A 20,854-nucleotide genomic window follows, 5' to 3' on the forward strand; every position below is an offset into this window, starting at 1 on the left:
ATGGCTCATTTCAATGCAAACATAATTCTTAAAAGCAAAGTAATTTAATCTGTCATGCTTTTTCAACTTTTTTGGCTTTATTTTTATTATCCTTCATCCAAAAGCCACATGCAGACATGAGGAAACAGCGAGCTAAATTGGCAAACTCTGTAAATCCTGTCATTACTACAACCAGAAACTCCCTTTAGGTTTTTTTGTAGGGAACTCTGACATTTTCAGAGTGGATTCAAATATCCCACAACAGTCGAGACAGCCATTTCCAAAACAGAAATCAATTTTCAGGTTGTGGCTTCAAGTTATGACAAAATAGCTGAGCCAAATTCTATCTCAATCTTAGCCATTGTTCAGCATCCAGCTATAAACCGTCATGCGTCATCCTTCACTTTGTTTTTGATCACACCAAGACCATCTTGTTGAGTTGCTGTGAAGGTTTTGCATCTTTGAAAGCCTAATTTAAATGCAGTGGAACATTAGATGGAAAGCACAACCCAGGTTATCAAGTCTTACTCCTACCACCCTAAGAAAGCAATAAGGTAACTTTCCCCCCCGCCTTTAGCCCAGAGAGCATCCAGTCTATCAGTCCTGTTGACATGCCACAAAACAGTTCCAGCAACCTATAACCTCACGAGTCAGTGTAAGAGACAGAAAGATGGAAATCCTATTGTGTGTCGTGTGCCGTCAGAGTAATACAGGGCAGATCAAAGACTTTCCTGTGTTGTAGGTTCATGCGATGGTAAGGAGCTTCTTAGGTGAACATGCCTGGGTATTCCTAGGAGTGGATCACATGGCAGATTATAGAAAAAATGGGGAAAACAAAAAAAACAAAAACAAAACCAAAACCAAAAAACACACACACACCCCCCAAAAAAAAAAAAAAAAAAAAGAAAAAGTTTTGAATCTCTTTGGGGTCTGCCAGTCTGGTCCTAGGGAATCGCCCTTTCATTCTCAAATATGATGAACAGTTTATCCATGGGTGAATACACATGGCAAGTATTAAACTTATCAATAGCAGGAGAACTATCAGAGCACTTGTGCAGTTTTGGCCAATTACCAATGCTGCAAAAAATCCCTTTCCAAATTCTACAATTCCCTTCCCGTGCCCCCTTTCCTTTCATCCCCCCTGAAAATCCCAGAAGCCAAATTATATGTCAAAGGGAGAAAATGTTCTTGGCTTCTTGAGGCATCTAAGAGCAGAAACTTTGAAACATGGGATTAATTAAATGCAAATCTAAATATGGTGCAACAAATCATGCAAATTAAGCATTAACATATTTATGACTGAACAATCAGCAGGAGCCAAAATGTGTGTAGATAAACTATAAATTATTTCAGTCATTGGTTAGCACAGTACATAGCATATATTTATCCTTTTCAATATTTAAGTGAAAATATAGAACGTCTTGCACATGAATACTTTCATGATCTGTGTAACCGTGCCTATTTCTTAAGCATGCTGCCACTTAAAATTATGTATTATCAAAAATACTAACACTGATAAAAGACCTGACACACTAATAGAAAGAGACAGAATATTACACAACAAAAAAAAAGAATACCCGCTTTTCTTTTGCTCCCAATGGCCTTTGCAAAGCAACGCTACATTATCAATCCAGACAGAGGTGGCTGAATGACCCCTTGAGACACGGTGCAAAATCTGGAGTGAGCAACACATCCTCAGGCTCCTGAGTCTGCAGAGCACAAAGTCTCGTGACTAGTGCTGGTTTGTTTGGGGTTTCCTTCCCTTTTATTTTTATTTTAAAAAACCCCTTGTATGTTATAGAGAAAGTCCAAATATGTCTCAACATGTTTAGTTTCTTGTCTTTTCATGACATACCGTATCCTTCAAATCAGAATCACATGAACAGCCACTACGCTAAGGAAACCGTATTTCAAAAAAAATATTACGCAACATTTCATATAACTTCTGACCAGGAACGTTCCCTACATCACTAATGGGATTGCTGACCTCAGCGCAGGGGACTCAAAGGCTAATCTTTGATGTCCATTTTATGCCAAACATAACCCAAATGCTATGAATTCAGTATTAACAATTCTTTCCTGGTTTTGGTAGAAGAAATAGGTTAAAGATGAATGTAAAAGCATAATGTTTTCTAAAGCAGCTGTCCTGTGAGAGTGTCAGATATGAATATCACCCAGACTGCTGTAGACTTCATAGAATCATGGAATCATAGAATGGTTTGGGTTGGAAGGGACCTCAAAGATCATCTAGTTCCAACCCCCCTGCCATGGGCAGGGACACCCTCCACTAGACCAGGTTGCCCAGAGGACTTCTCTGTCCTCTGTGAGTCAGTGGGACTGGATACAGGAATCGTTAGAACAATATTACTCATCTTGCAAAAGAACACGCTAGCAGCTTTGTATTTCTGCTTTGAAACTGTCAGCGATCTGTGCAGCTGTCACTTAAAGATGTACAGGTGAGGTTACTTCTGTAAATGCAGCACAATGATCCGTCCAAGGAAAGATGCTGAATTAAGGCACATCTTCCTAAAACTTAGGAGCTGTCACCTAAATCCACTGATAAGAGCACACCAGCTTGAGAATGGGATATGAACTTCTCCATTAAAAACTGCCCAGCTACTCCTCTCTGGTTAATTCTTCTTAACAGTGTCAGAGTTACATCAAATCTTTAACTCTTGACTTTATGACATCTAGCTCTCAATAACCTTGAAGTTTAGGAAAAAAGTTTAAAAGCCCAATAAAAGCATTATTTGACTCCCCATTAACTGCTATTTTACTGGCACTTGAACATGCTAAATTAGAGTAAAAAGATCTCCCTTAGCTAACTAAAGTAGCTCAGTATACCTCCATTGCCAGAAATGACTTGACAGAAGAAGGACAAGAGGAAATGGTCTCAAGTTGCATCAGGGGAGGTTTAGATTAGATATTAGGAAAAATTTCTTCACTGAAAGAGTGGTCAGACATTGGAACTGGCTGCCCAGAGAGGTGATGGAGTCACCATCCCTGGAGGTGTTCAAAAAACATGTAGATGTGGCACTTGGGACATGGTTTAGTAGACATGGTGGTGTTGGGTTGACGGTTGGACTTGATGACCTTAGAGATCTTTTCCAACCTTAAGATTCTATGATTCTAAGAATGGCCAGTTGCATGTGGGAATCTGTGAACCTGAAAGAAGTAATCCAAGCTTTCAAAAACACTAACGATCATAAATCATTTCTTTACACTGTTGGGAGAGCCAGTATCTCTTGGAATAGACCTTCTGCTTTAGTACTGTAGAAGATTGCCTTGAAGCTAGCTCTCACCTCATCTCACCATGCAATGATATACTGAAATTTCAGCACTAGTGCCAAAGGCCTTCAAAGACATAAGACCAGTCTCAACTGATACTTTAGAATTTGGCTACTGACTGCCTTTTTTAAGTCATTCCACATCTATAAACTAGGGTTTAACTCACAAGCCTCTCTACCAGGGAAGAAAACAGTTCAGTGATGCTAATTCTTTTAAAAGGCACTGATTACAAAAAGACCCACTTTTTTCTGATATTGCTAGGAAAAAAGAAAAAAAAACAAAACCCCCCACAACCAAAAATGTCATCAGCACTGACACTGACAGTAAACTATTTAAAAATATGTGAAAATTTACACTTCTATGTAGGTTTTCAAAAAACACATGTATGCATTTTTGCAGGTGACACATCCAGGATATTATCTGATATGAGCTGTTTTTCCTTGAGAATATTTCAAAATAGAATGGCCAAAAATTTAATAGCAGATAGAGTTAGTTGAATTAAAGTGGAGTGCAAGTGGGAAACAACCAAAGATGGGAATCAACTTTTACCTTTTCCTTTCACACTACCAGGCCAATACTGAGCTCTAGGAATCTGAAAACGTGCGGTTGCACGCATACTGGAAAGGTGTTTAGAGGAGGCACTCTTTCATATAGACTGCACGAACTAAAATTTATACATTACAACAAGCGCAGCGGCTCAATCTCTGCAATTTCCTCTTCAACCTATAATCAGGGTAACAGAGACTCCCACCCCTCCGGCCCTTCCGCACAAAGAATAGCTGTTCATTGCACACCTTCAGCTACGCCTGTTATCATACATTTCTAATCTGATTTAATCGGTAGATTATACGTGTCAGGAGTCTATATGTGCCAACAGGGAAAGTACATTCAATGTTGCAAACTACATCCAATCTTAGAATGACCCATGGTAAATGTCAGGTCACCTCCTTGCCTCTGCGCCCTCCCACCCCCCAAAATTTCACTCAGATCTCTTACAGTATAACTCCAACCTTAGATAAGAAATCACTGAGTGAAGCATACAAATTATATGACTCCATGACACTAACAGTGATAGAGATAGCCGGTGCACTGCAGAAAAGTGAGAAATATTTCCAGGCAACAGGGACATATAAAACTTGCCTATTGATTTACTTTTCTTCTTCTTTTTTTTTCTTGCTATTTTTTCTTTCTATTTTCTCTATTTTTTTTTTCTATTTTTTCTTTCTTTTAAATACCGTAAATGTATTTTGTCAAATGAGTTTGTCAAATGAGTTTGTTGTGTAAATGAGTTTATCAAAAAGGACTGGTAGTAAAAAAAAAATTAGGTTTTGGAATCAAATTTCCATCTAAACTTGATTTCAACTCACTTTCAAAATTAAGAGGGTTTTTTTTGTAATTCCAAATGAATTTCTGTTTGGATATATAGAGAGCATTTTTCTACTCACAACTCAACATGAAACTACAAGCAAACACAAACATGAAGCTAGCAAAGCAGAATTTCTAAGACAGTTAAAATATTAATAATACCAGAGTGCCATTCCTTGCTCTGACATACTAAAGAAGAAAGAACTGGTAAAGAAAATGGAGCCATGTCCTCAGCAATAAAAATCAACACTTTTTATCAGGATCAGGATGACAAAGTGTACATTAGTAGCAGCTGTCTAGTACACACTCTAGGAATTAAGGACCTGGACATTAAATTTGGTATTATAGTACTAATCAAGAACCAGTTTTTCCAAAGTGTTATGTATTTCCTATGCTTGAAGAAGGTAATCTCTCCCAAAAATGTCAAGCAGAAGAAAAATCTGCTCAGAACTTTACAGAAAACCACCCTCCACCTTTGAAGCTGTCACTAGCTAATTTGTTATCACGTTTACACATAAGATGGAAATTTCAAATTTATTTATTTATTTGTTTGTTTATTTATTTATTTATTTTAGGCCAGCAAATATAACTGTTTCTCTACTGCTCCTTATTTTGGCAAGAAAGACAACAGTTTTCCTAGTCAACATAGCCCTCAAAAATCATCACTAGCTTCAACTTGTATCCCCAAAGTAAGGGCTCTTATTAAGGGCAGCTCTATAATGTTTTCCCCTACTGCATCTATGCAATATATCTGATAAAATGATTTTCTAAGGGTATGTACATACAATATACATACACACATAGATATACACACACTCTTTCCTTCCTTCCCATAGCTTGCACAATGCTAACTTTGCCCAGAGAAAAAAAGATTATTATTTGAAACAAACTAACTCACAACTCTATGACATAAAACCCACCAAGTATTTGCCAAAGTAAGTACATCAATCCATCCCCAGGCACAGAACATCGGTTTGATTGACGGTAGACTGATTGATTATAGGCAGAACCCAACAAAGGGATTTTCCTAAACAGAATAAGGTCATTGGCATTAAAAACGTGCAGTAAAGAAAGTTTACAGTGCAGAGTTCAAAATTAAATATAAGCAAGTACATACACCTGAACAATTTCACATTTTCTAAACACAAGTGGATGTGATTACAAAGGCATTGAAAATACTGAAGTAACTTTACAATGCATCTGTAACTTAGATACTGAAGTAGTCTTAGAAGTGGCCTTTAATTTTATTTTCTTTTTAAATCACTCCTTCATTTTCTCCTTATAAATTCTATACATTGGAAAATCAAGAAACTCTTTCCTTTACAGTAATTTTTTTCCTTCAAAGCTGTTTCCAAAACAAAAATCTTCAGAGCCTAAGAAAATTTTTTAAAGTTTTTTATAATTAAAATTAGAACAAAGTCTAGTTCTATGTTTTATATATTATTTTAATGTTGGCTTTATTCTGGCATAAACAGTCATATGTGCTTTGTATATGACAGAAAAGGTAAAACATATACTGTAGTCACATGCAACATTTTGGTGACTCCAAAATATATCAGAAAGCTTAGTTTTTCCACTTTATAATAAATTTGAGGCAAAAAATGAAGCTTTTTATATATAGCAATCACTTTCACTCAACAGAGCATCACTTTTAGACCACAGGACAAGATAAAGTATATACAGTGTCTGACAATCCTTTGCCTTATTGCATTTCTGTTCAGTGAAAATATATTAAAACCATTTCCATCAAAGAATTGATTTAATCTCTAGAGAGGGTGCACATGTTCAGTGGGGGCTAAGGCTAGTTAAACTCCAGTGTATGCTATTTCAGTAAGTAAACATACATCTCAAAAACCTATTTCAACATTAAATTCTGCTTTTTTTAGGGTGAAATTAGGACAAAAGGATTTGATATTGACATCACACAAAGCTTTTGAATGAGCTTAAAGTTTTCTAAGGGAGAGATGAAAACATACATCCGTGGAGGAAGTGTTAATGCTTTTTAATATTAACCATCATGTGAGTGTCACTGTGATTTCTGTTTCCCAGTGCTGGGTTATCTGGTGTGCAATCATTTGCAGTCTAATGGCTTACAGGTATCTGTACACATCCTAGACCCTGGCTGGTTTCTATTTGAATATACACTGCCTTGCCATTGAATAAAAAACCTCTACATCTGTGAAAGCTAAAGAGCTATTTCATATTTATTAAAGATTTCAATTACATTTGAAGCTCAAAAGAGGAAAAACAGGTCACACTTTCTCTTATTAATAAATGTGAAACATAAACCACCCTCCCCTCATGTTCTCTATTTAAAATATCCTTATTAACTTACTTCATGCAATATTAGAAAACACACTGTTTACAGAAGCAGGCAAAATCCATTACACGGGGGGGCGGGGGGGGGGGGATAAACACATCATTTCTTTACACAACACAATGGAATAAAAAGTCTGTAGAACCTGGAGGTAGAAGCCAAAGCATTTTAACAAGAAAACCATTCCAAGAGGACCCCACGATTTCCACAGGCCACAGAGAATCAATATTCAAACAACAGACATTACCAACCGACAGCTCGCCCTTGCGTATCATTTTTCCAGAAGGCACCGCTAAACACAAATCAAGACACAGCACGAAAAGTTGCCGACACCACCAAACCTCACTTTCTTTCCCTGGAGCATCCTCTAAGTCGCTCGGAGAGTGAAGAATTGGCTCACCTGCACCGGGGGGGACCAGCCGTGGGCACAGGCGCACTCTGAGCACCACTCCCCCGGGCTGCCCTGGGGCTTGGCTGGGGATTTATAGGGGCTCCTCCGCACAGTGTCCCACAGAGGGACAAACTTGCTCCTGCTCTGGCTGGCACCCCCTGGTCCCCACGAGGGAAGCGCCTGAGAGCTATAGTGGAGCCCCGGAGGATGCTGGTGCCAACGACAGGCGCAGCGGGCATCCCTCGCTACGGGAGGCACGCTCCTGCCGGCGTCCGACCCCTCGGACCCCCTGCCGCAGCTGTGCTGCTTGGGAAGGTGTGTGTCCATGGCGCACCCACGGCTTCTTTTGGCCAGTTTGCACGAAAACACTTCTCCTCCCGGACGTGAGGTCCTTCGCCGGGGCCTCTCCAGCCCCCTTGGCAGCAGCTAGCGGCAGGGCATGGCGGGAGCGAGGCGCAGCACGAGCTGCTGGCCGGCAGCTCCGTGTCAATACCGGACTCCACTCGCGCAGCGACTTGACAGCATCCCCGCTGCAGGCAGAAGCAATCAATGCTCTGCGTGGCTGGGACGCGCGCCTGCATCCCTTTCTGGATGACAAACCACAGGAGAAACCAAACCAAACGAAACCAAAACGCACTCTTGCGCTTTTCAGGAAGATTTAGTCTTTTTTCTAGCTGACCCTGACACAACTTGCAGGCACCCTGCTGAAGCAGATTTATACGTCCGAGCTTTACAGGCAAAGTGCTTTCTTGTGGAAATCGCATCTAGACAAACTACTGAAAAAGATACCCCTTTGCCAATGATCAAAACAGACGCAGGAGTGGTTGGGGGTTTTTTTAACCCTGCATGCCTGAAAAGACCTTGTCAACAAAATTGCATCAGAAGATGCAAATGACAAGTGCAGGAAGAATGTTATCTGCCCTAAATGCTAAATCCTAGCATAAACTTTGGGGTGTACTAATGTACATAAACGTAATGGGAAGAGAGCAAGAGGCTGATTTCAAAAAGAAAATCACTTAGAAAAGATCTATGCAACAAATTAAGAAATCTTCAGCAGCTTATATATACAAATGTGAATATATTTATTTGTGCAGAAGGTCTTCAAGATTATGATTGATATATCATTTTCTCCTCTTTTTTCTCCCTGTGCAAATTCGTTGGTACTTGTCAATAACCTTCTGTACAGAGTTTTCTGTAAATCCCCTCTTGGGTTTTTCTTACTAATACAATCTCTTTTCCTTAAATTTTCCCACAATCTTCATTTGCAAGTATTTTCTTTTCCTTCTTCTCATACAAGTGACAGGGGTGTAAAATGTATGAAATCTGGGCTGAGCCTTTCCAGCATCTAAGGAGATTCAGGGATATAATCCAGTCTCAGGTGACTAAGTTTTTAGCCCCTTAAGACTCAGTGGATCTTGGCCTCCTATATATCTACATTTTTTGGAGATTTTTCTCTTTCTTTTACCCTAAGCCTGCCTAAGGTACTTTTACCCATAGAAAATAACCAATTGCTTTTTAAAAGCAAATACAGTACTGTGTGACAGAATCCTTTTATGTCTATTGGTGTTCGGCTAGGGTTTAAATACACAAAAATTAAACAGGATTCATAAGTGATATGCATAGTTTTACCATTCCAAAGAATAAAGCAAATTTACATTTAGAGATTTCAAAGACAAAGAGACAACTATGACTATCTGAAAATATACTTTCAAATGAGATGATAACTGAATTTTTACAAATGCTTTGGTGCGATAAGACTTGATTCAGTTATTTAATTCCTCCTAAATTACTAACCTAAAATTCCTCAAAGCTTAGACACTGCTGAAATACATAATGATACAACCTGGCAGAAATTCTTAATGAGAAATTATGGCAATGCTCTAACAGTGGAGAAAATGTTTTGACAACACAGTAATTCAAATCGTTGCATGTGAAACACCAGTTTTAACTGTATTTTCCTTCAAGGTGCTTGTTCCAAACTGTACAACAATCATGTTATAATGCAAAGTTTATTCAGAACTTTGCTGAAAAGCCAAAATCATACACCTGGCTGTGTCCTCTCACGTAACGAGGGCCCAACGGCAAGTGCTCTCACAGCTTTGTATACAGTTAAGGTCACTTCATGATTGAAAAACAAATACTAACGCACTTCTGAATTGCAAGGGTAGATGCAGAAGCCAGAACTTAAAAAACTGAGCTAAGGGACTCTCCAAGGTAATCATTGCTACATGTAAAGTAAATGTAAAAATACATACGACTGAATCAATGTTTTTGCAGTTTTACTCAAGCGTAAGAAGTAGAGGTGTGTGAGCTGCCCAGAAAGCTGCTCTCTGCTAGTGCCCAAGGGTAACTCAACCCTGAGCACCTAAAAACTTGTCTGCCAGAAGATAATCCAAATCATTACTGTATCATTTCCAGCAGGACTACCTCTATGTAAGAAATATATATATTACCATTAATTGATCTTATAAATCATGTATAAAGTAATAAAATATTTATTTATATGGGTTTATATATATATATATATATATATGTATTTAAAGAGAAAACAGTAACAGGGCCAAATTCAGATTTCATTTCTTCATCATAGACCTATATTAGCAGTGTCCATCAGCTTAAGAGCATCCTTTTTTTTGTCACATAGCAAGCTACCCAGTTCATTCCAGAATATTTTGATGCTATTGCAGCTTTTTCATATACTAGTCAGAAAAAAAAAAAAAAAAAAAAAAAAGAAAGAAAGTTTAATCATGTCTTTCAATGCTATTTAGAGAAATCTGGCTAATAGTAGAAGACAAAAAAAAGTTCACATATAAATTTTAAAAAGGCTACTCAAAAAAAGATATTACCAAAAAAAAAAAAAAAAATCAGGGCAAGCAACAGCTACAACATGGTTGGGGAATGGAAAGCATCTACACATTCTGTGACCAGACACATCTCTGCACTAATAATGTTGGGTAAAGCCACCTGTACCAGAGCACTAAGATATCTGTCACAACCTGCCATGGTCCTACATTTTAAAGCAGGAGGTGACCTTTTAGCAACCTCCCTGCACCCCAACCAGAACAATGCAGAACTGCAATGGCATCCTCTTGACTGTAACATTTATTCATACGCTGCTAAAGCACTATATTTGAAATGGCCTCTTGTCAGAATGTGGAAAAAGTTTTATTTCAAAAGAATTCGATGCCGCTGAACTTGCTCTGAACCTACCTGACTCTTCTAGGCTATTTCATACTTAGAAAATCTGTAAATAAAAAAATTCCTATTAATAAATTATTTAACTGTCCACATTTTTTTAAAAAAGTTTGTCACTTCCTATGTGAGACAAAAGCACTTGACTGTGGGATGTATATGTGCAACTAATTGCTAGACAACACGGTAAGAAGGATTCAAAAGATAATGCAATTTCATCAGCTGTAATTGAACCATTGTATTAAACAGGATGGCACACACTCCTGGATGAGCTTGGATTAACACATGGCTCAGATCCACATGCCCAACTATCATCCTAATTTGATAATAACCGGTGCACAAAGCAAAACTGAATATTGCACAGTACACTGTGTGAACTGTGTTTGACCCGATACTGTTATGGAAAAATCTCACTAATTTTCTTTTTAAAATATTAAATAGGCATGACAAAATGGAGCAAATAGATTTAGCTGATACTCTACCAGCACAAATAACTGTAACTGGATTACAGTAATGTTGGACATACACCAAAAATAATCGCTAAGAAGAGTTTGCTTCGGGCAAAAATGTGCATATGGGAAGCAAAAAGTGCATAAGGGAAACAAAAATTATTAATAGAGTTCTGAAAGGGAAGCTAGAAGCATGGGTGAAGATGATTTAGATGTAGTAACAGATTTTTCCCTCCAACCAAGAATGCGATGTTGTGCAACCATAAAAAAATACAGAATAAAAGAAGAGTAATAAAGAGGGACAGGACCAGCTTATTTAGTGGTCCTAAAATTTCTACAAATATTTTTCTAGAAAGAAAAATAATGAGAACAATTATTAATATGATAGCAAGACTACTGAAAGTAGTGAAATGCAATTTCTTTACAACAATATTTTTGTTTGTTTGTTTGGTGAAAAGCAATTATGCTTGTACAGAAAAAATAGTCTTAGCAGTGACATAGGCTAGAAGGAATGGTTGTGATTAGTCCAAGATTAGGCCAGGAGCCAAGTGATCTGGCACAACTCATTGCTATCACAGAGCACCTAGGAAATCTTGGGCAAAGCGCTTGATTTCCATGACTATCCTACATGCAAAATGAAAAAATTGCTTCATTTAATGAAACCAGAACATAAGGGATGGGGAAGGACACATCTGAAATAAAACAGCTCAGCTTCTGTTTCAGGCCTGCCTACTCCTCCCTTCCTCCAAGTGTGCAAGATGAGAGATGCATTAAGGACTACAACACCAAAACATAAAACAGTAAAAGAGGAAAAATATAATAAAAGTTGGTTATTTAAAAATTCCACCATTAAGGAAATGTCATTGGAAATCTGTCAATGGTCTTTAAGAGTAATATTTTGTTTACTTTAAAAAGTTGTAAGATCCCCATATCCTTTAAACAAAAGGATTAATCTCAGGCTTTGAAGTTTTATACAAAAATATCAGCACAGCACTATCTGAGACACAGCTCCCTGTGCAACGTATCTGCCTGTATGATCAAGGGCATGTTCTTTTGATTTTTACAAGAGGGTAAAAAAGCATAAGGAGTTACAAATGCAAACATACCCATTCTCAGTGTTAGCTGCATGTCCTAGGGTTAACATAAGGACAATAATTTAGAAATCAAGATACAATGAAAAAGAAAAATGACAAGCATTTGGAAGGGAACTATGTCAACAGAAGAAAACAACCCTCAGCTGGGAATATTAAGTCAAAGTCAATCATGTCAAAGCTGGTGGAGAACAGAGCAGCAGGTTTACCAATTTCACATCCAAGTGAATCAAAGAATCATAAAATTGCAGGGGAAAGACTGAAATACAAGAGCATTTCCATGCCAATACAGAAATATCCCTTAAAGGACCTGCTATTTTCAGGTAGACATGTGTAATAGTTTGTGGAATTCTCTCCTTTGGAGAATCATGTGCACTTTGCTTAAGTGCTTTAGTTCACCTTAAACTAGATTTATGTAAAGCCATTAGGCAAAATAAGTTAGATGGAACTGCAGAAAGATTCACAGATTCACAGATTGGTAGGGGTTGGAAGGGACCTCTGGAGATCATCTAGTGCAACCCCCCTGCTAAAGCAGGATCACCCAGAGCAGGTTGCACAGGATTGGGTCCAGGCAGGTTTTGAATCTCTCCAGAGAAGGAGACTCCACAACCTCTCTGGGCAGCCTGTTCCAGTGCTCAGTCACCCTCAGAGGGAAGAAGTTTTTCCTCATATTGAGATGGAACTTCCTGTGTTCCAGTTTGTGCCTGTTGCCCCTTGTCCTGTCACTGGGCACCACTGAAAAGAGTCTGGCCCCATCCTCTTGACATCCACCCTTGAGATATTTATAAGAGTTGATGAGATCCCCTCTCAGTCTTCTCTTCTCCAGGCTAAACAGCTCCAGCTCTCTCACCCTTTCCTCATACGAGTGATGCTCAAGTCCCTTAATCATCTTTGTAGCCCTCCACTGAACTCTCTCCAGTAGTTCCCTGTCTTCCTTGAACTGGGGAGCCCAGACCTGGACACAGAACTCCTGATGTGGCCTGACCAGGGCAGAGTAGAGGGGGAGGAGAACCTCCCTCGACCTGCTGGCCATGCTCTTCTTAATGCCCCCCAGGATACCATTGGCCTTCTTGGCCACGAGGGCACATTGCTGGCTCATGGAGATCTTGTTGTCCACCAGGACTCCCAGGTCCTTCTCTGCAGCGCTGCTTCCCAGCAGGCCAACCCCTGACCTGTACTGGTGCCTGGGACTGTTCTTCCTGAGGTGCAGGACCGTACACTTGCCCTGGTTGAATTTCATTTGGTTCCTCTTGGCCCAACACTCCAGCCTGTCCAGGTCTTGCTGAATGGCAGCACAGCCTCTCCTCCCAGCTTAGTATCATCAGCATATTTGCTGAGGGTGCACTCTGTCCCCTCCTCCAGGTCATTGATGAATATGTTGAACAAGACTGGACCAAGCACTGACCCTTGGGGCACGCCACTAGATACCGGCCTCCAACTAGACTCTGCGCCGCTTATCACAGAACCCTCTGTCTGTTTAGAAAAGATAGATTAAATGCAGAGGGTAGAAAGGACAGCAAGGGTTGCTGCAACCATAATTTACACTATGTGGGAAATACTGATGCCTCTTTTCCACAAGCTATTGAGGACAAAGAAGGTCAGGTTCAAGACTTTCTGAAAATACTTAAATATAACCTTGAACTTCCACCCACTATGATGAGAAACAAAAATCCTTTGCTTGAGTACCTTTGGCCAGGTAGTTTGTGACAAGTACTGCTGAGTCCAAGAATTTTAACCCTTTTAATAAACCTTTAGTTTACAGAGTCTGATACTAGCACTTGGGCAAATTTAAGACAGCTTCTTTAAGACCTGATTCTGCCTTTCCAATTTTTTAGGAATTGCATTTCAGAACTTCAGTATCAGCCAATTTCCAAGTGGAAAGCAAGTATCGAAGTGGAACAACACTCCAACACTGTTTTGCACATAATGAAAAGGATATAAAGAAATGTTCATGGTTAATAGTTACTTACAATTCATATCCCCAAGTTCAGTTTTGTGAAGATATCCAGTACCTTAAACTATTCTTATTTGTCTCTCTGTTAAATTAGGAATAAACCTGCGTGTTATTCACTACGGGTGATTTATGATTTTGAAAGAGAAATTCATCTACGTTGGGTCTCCATTCAGGTAGTGACCTAAGCAGTAGAAGTATACCATAAATATGCAGGAGATGAGATAGCCATAGAATAAATTAATCAGGAGTTTTATTACAGAGTCACATTGCATAAAGATGTATACACTGCATGCATTGCATAAAGAAAGAGGACAGTATAACCAAGCTAAAGTTTTTGCAGGAGTATATTTTTATTCCAGTGCTGGCAATCCACGTAGCAAATAAAGAATGCCAGTTAGCCAACTCGGGCAGTCTTTTTAGGTGTAGTGCCTGTTACAGCATCCTCTTTCCAACTGATTGCTTCCCATTAAAGTTATTTTGAAAGAACTTCATGCAAATTTATTAGCAGGCAATGAGAAATTGTTTCTTCCCTATGAAGCTATTTGTGTTATGTTCATAATACACAACATCTTTAAAGAGTTTGGTGCAGTTCTGGCACTGTCTTATTACGGGCCAGTTGTAAGCTTTCACTGCAGATGTGATCACATAGCACAGCCAAAAAAAGACAAGGTTTATAGCATACATTACCAAGAACTGAAGTTACTGAGCTCCTTCTTCATCCCTTGGAAAATAACAACTTTTTTTAAGTGACTAACATAACTTTCACAACAAAAACAAAGCCATTTGACTGGAACATAAGTGATTCAATATTAAAAGAATAATGAAAATCCATCTTATTTCTCTACAATCCATACCTGGACAGCCCTGAGATTTCATTTCAGTTGAAAACAATGTCTAAAAAGATTTCCTATACAGAAATATCCTGGTACGTTTTTGTAAAAGAGTTACATACAGGTCCGTGTGTGGTGTATTTATATGACAAGGATGGTACATGAGTCAAGAAAAGAAGATATAGAAGCAAGATGAACCCTTGAAGGCTTTATACGGAAAAGAACTTTACCTATAGACACAGACTCTCTAGACATAAGAAGTTTGTATATATTTTGGGTATTTTTTCATAATATCTGTCTGCATTACTTCAAAGGGAATAAACAATCTATTGGCATTATTTAGAGCACTTATAACATTACACCGTATCTGCACCAAGTCACCTCAGGGACTTGGACCAGTTGCTGTTTGCTTTGATACAGCTAGAAATGATTGAGCTTGATGGAGGGCTGACAGGGTAAAATTCTAAAGTCTCTGTTATACAGTGGGTCAAACCAGAGAATCACAATAGTCTTGCTAGCACTGCACATATGAATGGAACCAAACTAATGTCTAAGATAAAAAGTAGTTTCTCTGTGGATGTAAAGGCAGCCTTCCGTTCATAGCTATTTTAGGATTCCACTTGGGTTTAGGAAGAGAAGACAAAATTTATTATGTTTCCTGGAATTACACTTTGGAGAAAGATCTCCAGGATGTAGCAGGTGAGGGACCAGCCATGTGCCTGAGCAATTTACAGCTGTGTTGATTACAGCAAGGAAACACGGTGATACAGGACAGCACTTTTCTTCCGTTAAATTGGGAGGATGATTTTTATTTAAAAAAAAAAAAAAAAAACATCCAGGAAAGTAAACCCTCAGTAACAGAACACATGACTTCTCTTTGAACCACGTGCTATCTTAGGAAAACGGTCTGGACCATATAACAGGATTATGTGGAAAGCACATTACCTTGTGAAGGAAATAGAGATGTTGTATATTGTCAAGTAGCAAACTACATTTAGGTAATTCAAACAAGTTTGGCCTGTTTCTCCTTTTGGTAGAAATCTCTGACATTCTGCTTTTCTAATGTGTGATGGTAAACAGGATTGGAAGAATAACAGCCTGAAGAGATGAGCAGCCTCAAACTGAAGCCACAACGACCTTTTGATTTCATAGAAGTACAGTCTACATTCCTATAGGAGACATCAGAGCAAATCAAACAACAGTTCAGGAGTCAAATACTGAAAAGTAGGAAATGACGTGTATTGCGAGATTTTTGTTTTCCTTTGCATCATTTATTGAAACAAATTCCAACATTTAACTAGAGAAGTTGCTTTTCAGTCAAATAGCTCTTGCTCTGAGAAACGTTTGTCTGAGTTACTTTCTATCTCCTTATTTTGATCAAATTATTTCTATTCTCTAATTTTATTTTAAATTATTCTTTATCTCTGTCAGTAATCATTACTTTCAAATGAAAAGATCACTATAGCTCCCATGATTTGTTAGTCTGTTTATCCAATGTGTCAGCTAGTCCCGTGTAAATCACGTCTTCCATCCTATAAGCATTTTACTGTTTTTTCTTTAAAATTTATCCAATCTAAAGTGGATTGCACCTTTGCAGCTTTATGTAATAGTGAGCTGTTAGTAACAGGTTAGTGACCAGAATCCTATGAAAAAAAAACCTCAGAAATGCACAGCCCCCTGAATATTGATAAAACAAGTTTATAAAAACAGGCCACATACTTGGGGAGTCCTTGCAAGACATTTTTTGTGAAGACTAAAAGTCAATCACTTCACACCTATGGACTGGTCAGCTGAGTCAGTAGTTTCTTTGTCAACTTCACAGTTAGCTGTAGTTCAGGTTAATTCATCTAATTTTGCATTCTTATCCAATTCTTTTGCCTTTCCAGATTTCTTACATGTTAAGCAATCATAAAACCAGAACAGACCCTCTGTTCATCTTCTACAGATTACTGTATTTTTCTTCAGATACATTTTTTGAACTTTGTCAAAGTTTTAAAAAACACAATTACATAGTATGAATATGTTTTCTTTCTGCACATACACAGTTACTCTTCCAAGGGATTAGAACAATCTTTTGACAAAGCCTTCCCTTTCGAATAGCTGTGTTGACTCTTCCTTTGTGAGAATGCATTGTTTTTTCAACCATTTCAGGCAGTGTAAAGACAGACTTCCTGCTCCATGATTCTCTGAATCATCTTTAAAATCTATTTTAAGAAAGTTGCATTTTTCATCTTCCATTCTTGTATTTCCAAAAGCATCTGAATCAATAGGATATCCATTGTTTTAGTGTTTTGATAATTTTGATTTTCAGTTCCTTCCTGGGCTAAAGCCACATGATCCCAGCAGTGTGCAACCGTTAATTTAATCAAATTCCTCTTTTATGGCACTTTGATTTTAGCTAGTTTCCCTGACTTCTTCCCTGTAGAGAAAAAACTAAAACTTCCAACATTTCTATACAGTGGAAAATGAAGCAAATAGCTAATTAGATTTTTAAATAATTTTGTCTTTTTCAGCAGCCTTTTTTTTTCTTGTATTTTGCTCATCTATTAGCCGCACCCAGTGATGCTTTGAGAAGCTAACTGCTTCTGATGTGCTTAAAAAATAACGATTTTTTCTCCATTAAAACTTTTAGCAGGCATTACCACAGTTATATATTTAATTGTCATATTTTATGGACATATAATATATTTCTTGCTTAGAAATAATACTAGCTTATTGTAATAAAATATTTTACTCTTTTAGCAAACTAAACTATCTTCTTGATTTGTATGAATTTTATTTTTTTAACTATAATATTTCTGTGATTTCCCCCCCACTCTTACAAGGATATTTATCACGTTATTATCTCTACATCACCTCTAGGGTCTATATATTGGTCAGGACTAAGTCGAGAGAGACTTTGTGCAATTTTCTCATTATTTTTCATCACTTGTTGCACCTAAAACCACCACCTCTTTATCATTCAATTAACAGTATGTCTTTAATGCCATACTGTGCTATAGAATTTCTTACCCCATTTTGATACACGTTAACTACTTTGCGTTCAGTTTGCTTTTACTAACATTAAATTATATCATTCCTATGAAGATTACAGCAATATCCCATGGATTTTCTTCTTTCTGCTAAGTTTCTTAGAAGTATAATGCACTGACATCTTCATTTATATGAAGGATTCCAGTTTATCCATATAAATAATTTATAAGTGCATTTTACTTGAATTCCATAAACAGAATAAATTGCTTGTCTCAAAAAAGACCAAATAAAGATATGGAAATAAATATGGTAAACAATTAAATACAGCTGAAAATAAATGTTCCTCTAAAATGCATTGTTAACTCATGGAACTCATTGCCTGTATATAAAACAAAAACTAAATTTGCAGTTTTGGTACAAGCTATGGTTATAGTTCTTTTATAATGTATATATAATTATACTCCAGGACACAAAAATAAGTAAATAAATAGCTAAATAGCTAGATAAATAAACAAACAAACAAATAAATATTTACTGGGTAGTCCTAAGATAAATAACAGTGCAGATGATAACTCTGGAAGAGTGGACTACACTTTTCCTGAATTTCTGTCTCCCTACCACCAAGCACAGAACATTAGTCTTTATTAAACAGCTAATCTGAAATTAGACAAAGAAAACTTCACACAAATGTGAGTATATTTTTAACTAGTTCAGAGTAAAACGTGAAGTCACGTTCATCTACCACTTCAATCAAACATAATTTTGTTCCCTCATGACTAATGACTGATTAGTCAATTGCTTTTATGCCAAAATAACTATTTCTAAATATGTTCTTAAATAGATATAATGATTGCAAAAAATTGCAACAGGAAAAAGGGAGCATATATCAACAACAGTGTTCCAGATTTCTCTCAGTCCGTGTATATATTGACTTGTGAAGGCAATACAGAAAGTTTAGAGAAAGAGTTCAATGAAAATTTGTCATTGAGGATAAAAAGGAAATAATTACTCGCAATCTCTAATATTTAGTGCTTCTCAGAAAATATTTTGGAATAGTGAATCTGAGCAGGTAGTGTTATTTGCAAAGATACTTCCCCAGCTCTGTTTTCTTTGTTATTTAAATTCTCTAGAAAGAGAGCTACTGAAGTTAAAATTGGAGATGGACATGAAGGGTAACAAGAAAGGTTTCTACAGGTACACCAGCAACACAAGGGATATGAAGAAAAATGTGGGGACATAGTGACAAAGACACAAAAAAGTCTTCGTTGTGAAGTGACTTTGTTTTCTCAGTGTTTATAGGCAACGTCTGCTCTCCAGCATCCCTAGTCTCTACAATAAGTCCAGGGTTGGAAGTGCTACCTACAATGCAGGAATACGAAGCTAGAGAGCACTTACTTAAGTAAACTGGATGCACACAAGTCCATGGAACTGGATGGGATGCATCCAAAAGTTCTTAGGAAGCTTGTGTAAATTGTAGTGAGAACTCTCTCATCTTTGAAAGGCTGTGGTGTCAGAAGTCCTGATAACTGAAAAAAGACAAACATCACATTCATCTTCAAGAAGGGCAAGAGGGGGATCTGAGGAACTACAGGCTGGTTGTCTTAATGTCAGTCCATGGAGAGGTTATAGAGCAAATAAAAATGAAAGTTCACAGTTCACAAATTGGAGGGAGTTGTTGATCCACTGATAGGCCTGGCTGCCATTCATAGGAATCTTGACAGAATGGAGAAATACACTGACAAAAACTTCATGAAGTTCAAGGAAGGCAACGCGAAGTCTGGCAGCTTGGGAGGAATAATCCCATGCAACAGAACTAGTTGGGGACTGGCTGGCTGGGAGAAGGCTTATAGAGATGGACAAGCTGAAGAGGAGTCAGCAGTGTGCAGCAATGAAGGTAAAACATGTACTGGTCTGCAGTAGTAGAGTGTAGAAAGAATGTCAAGGAAAGTGATTCTTTACTTCCACTGAGTATTATGAGAGCACATCTGAACTACTGTGTCTGTTTTGGGCTACCCAGTAAAAGAGAGAGATGAACAAACTCAAGTGAGTCATCAAGATGGTCAGGGGGCTGGAGCACATGATGTATATGGACAGGATGAGAAAGCTATTTTCAGGCCAGGAAAGGGGTGGAGGGGCAAATCTAGGTGACCCTCTTGTTAAATGGATGTTTACAGAGAAGCCAGAGCCAAACCCTTTTCAGAGCTGTGCAGCAGAAAGCAAGGGCCAATTAACACAGGCTGCAGCAAAGGAAATGTGATTAGATGTCAGGAAAAAAAAAAAAAATACCATGAAGATGATCAAGCACAGGAACAGGTTACCCAGAATATAAAACCCACTAATGCTTATACAAGTGTTGCAAATGCTTGCTTTGCTCAACCAATGTTCCCTAGTATAGAGCACATCTTTTGATGTTTGACTGGTCCGTCAGTCTTTAGTGCCTCTGCTTGAGACACCCAATGAGTATAAACCACATTAGAAAGTCACCTTAATGTAAATTAAGCTATTTTTTTTGATAGAAGTGGCAATTGTTTCATATTTCCAAAGACCACTAGTTGGCAAGACTCAACTCAGCCCCGTTTACCTCATTCTTCCCTTCCAACTATTTTTTTAAAAATACTGATTGTAGATCTTGGCAGGTGAAGACAAACTATTTCAGTCTGGAAAATTCATGCTGTGGAACTGCCAACAAGCTGAAAGAATGTGAGAAAACTGAAGAAACTATTAAAAAAATCCAAAATAAATCAGCCTTATATGAATTATCTGAGGACATTCAACATGGCAAAAGAGGATGCTAGTTTGCATTAAACACTAATAGTATGTTCTCTTTTAGAAAAAAATACTTTTGTCAACATCTTTTGAAAGCTGTTAGTAGATTGTCAGGGGATTAGATTTTCGAAGTTTGTTTACAAAGTATTTGTTTCACAGAGTGAAAGATGTATGAAAATTTGATTGCATATCTTTTGTCTTCTAAATCCTTTATTCTTTGTGGGCTCGTTTGCAAGACAATTTACCTATAAACAACAAT

At 37.8% G+C, this 20,854-nt stretch overlaps 1 protein-coding gene across 27 annotated transcripts in view; it reads right to left on the reverse strand.

Annotated features, from left to right (window-relative positions):
• Positions 1–20,854, reverse strand: part of DLG2 (discs large MAGUK scaffold protein 2) — a 1,060,789-nt gene that overhangs the window by 453,925 nt on the left and 586,010 nt on the right. For 2 of the 27 annotated variants that reach the window (XM_075742463.1, XM_075742457.1), the window contains exon 1: positions 7,350–7,827. The exons of 23 other annotated variants lie outside the window; for them this stretch is intronic. In XM_075742463.1, the coding sequence (XP_075598578.1) occupies positions 7,350–7,667 (318 nt within the window). In that variant the 5' untranslated portion in view covers positions 7,668–7,827. Of the gene's footprint in view, positions 1–7,349; positions 7,828–20,854 lie in introns of those variants that run through there. 2 more of the 27 variants (XM_075742470.1, XM_075742474.1) reach the window with 2 other exon arrangements.

The sequence above is a fragment of the Balearica regulorum genome, chromosome 1 (assembly GCF_011004875.1).
Source record: "Balearica regulorum gibbericeps isolate bBalReg1 chromosome 1, bBalReg1.pri, whole genome shotgun sequence".
Classification (NCBI taxonomy): domain Eukaryota; kingdom Metazoa; phylum Chordata; class Aves; order Gruiformes; family Gruidae; genus Balearica; species Balearica regulorum.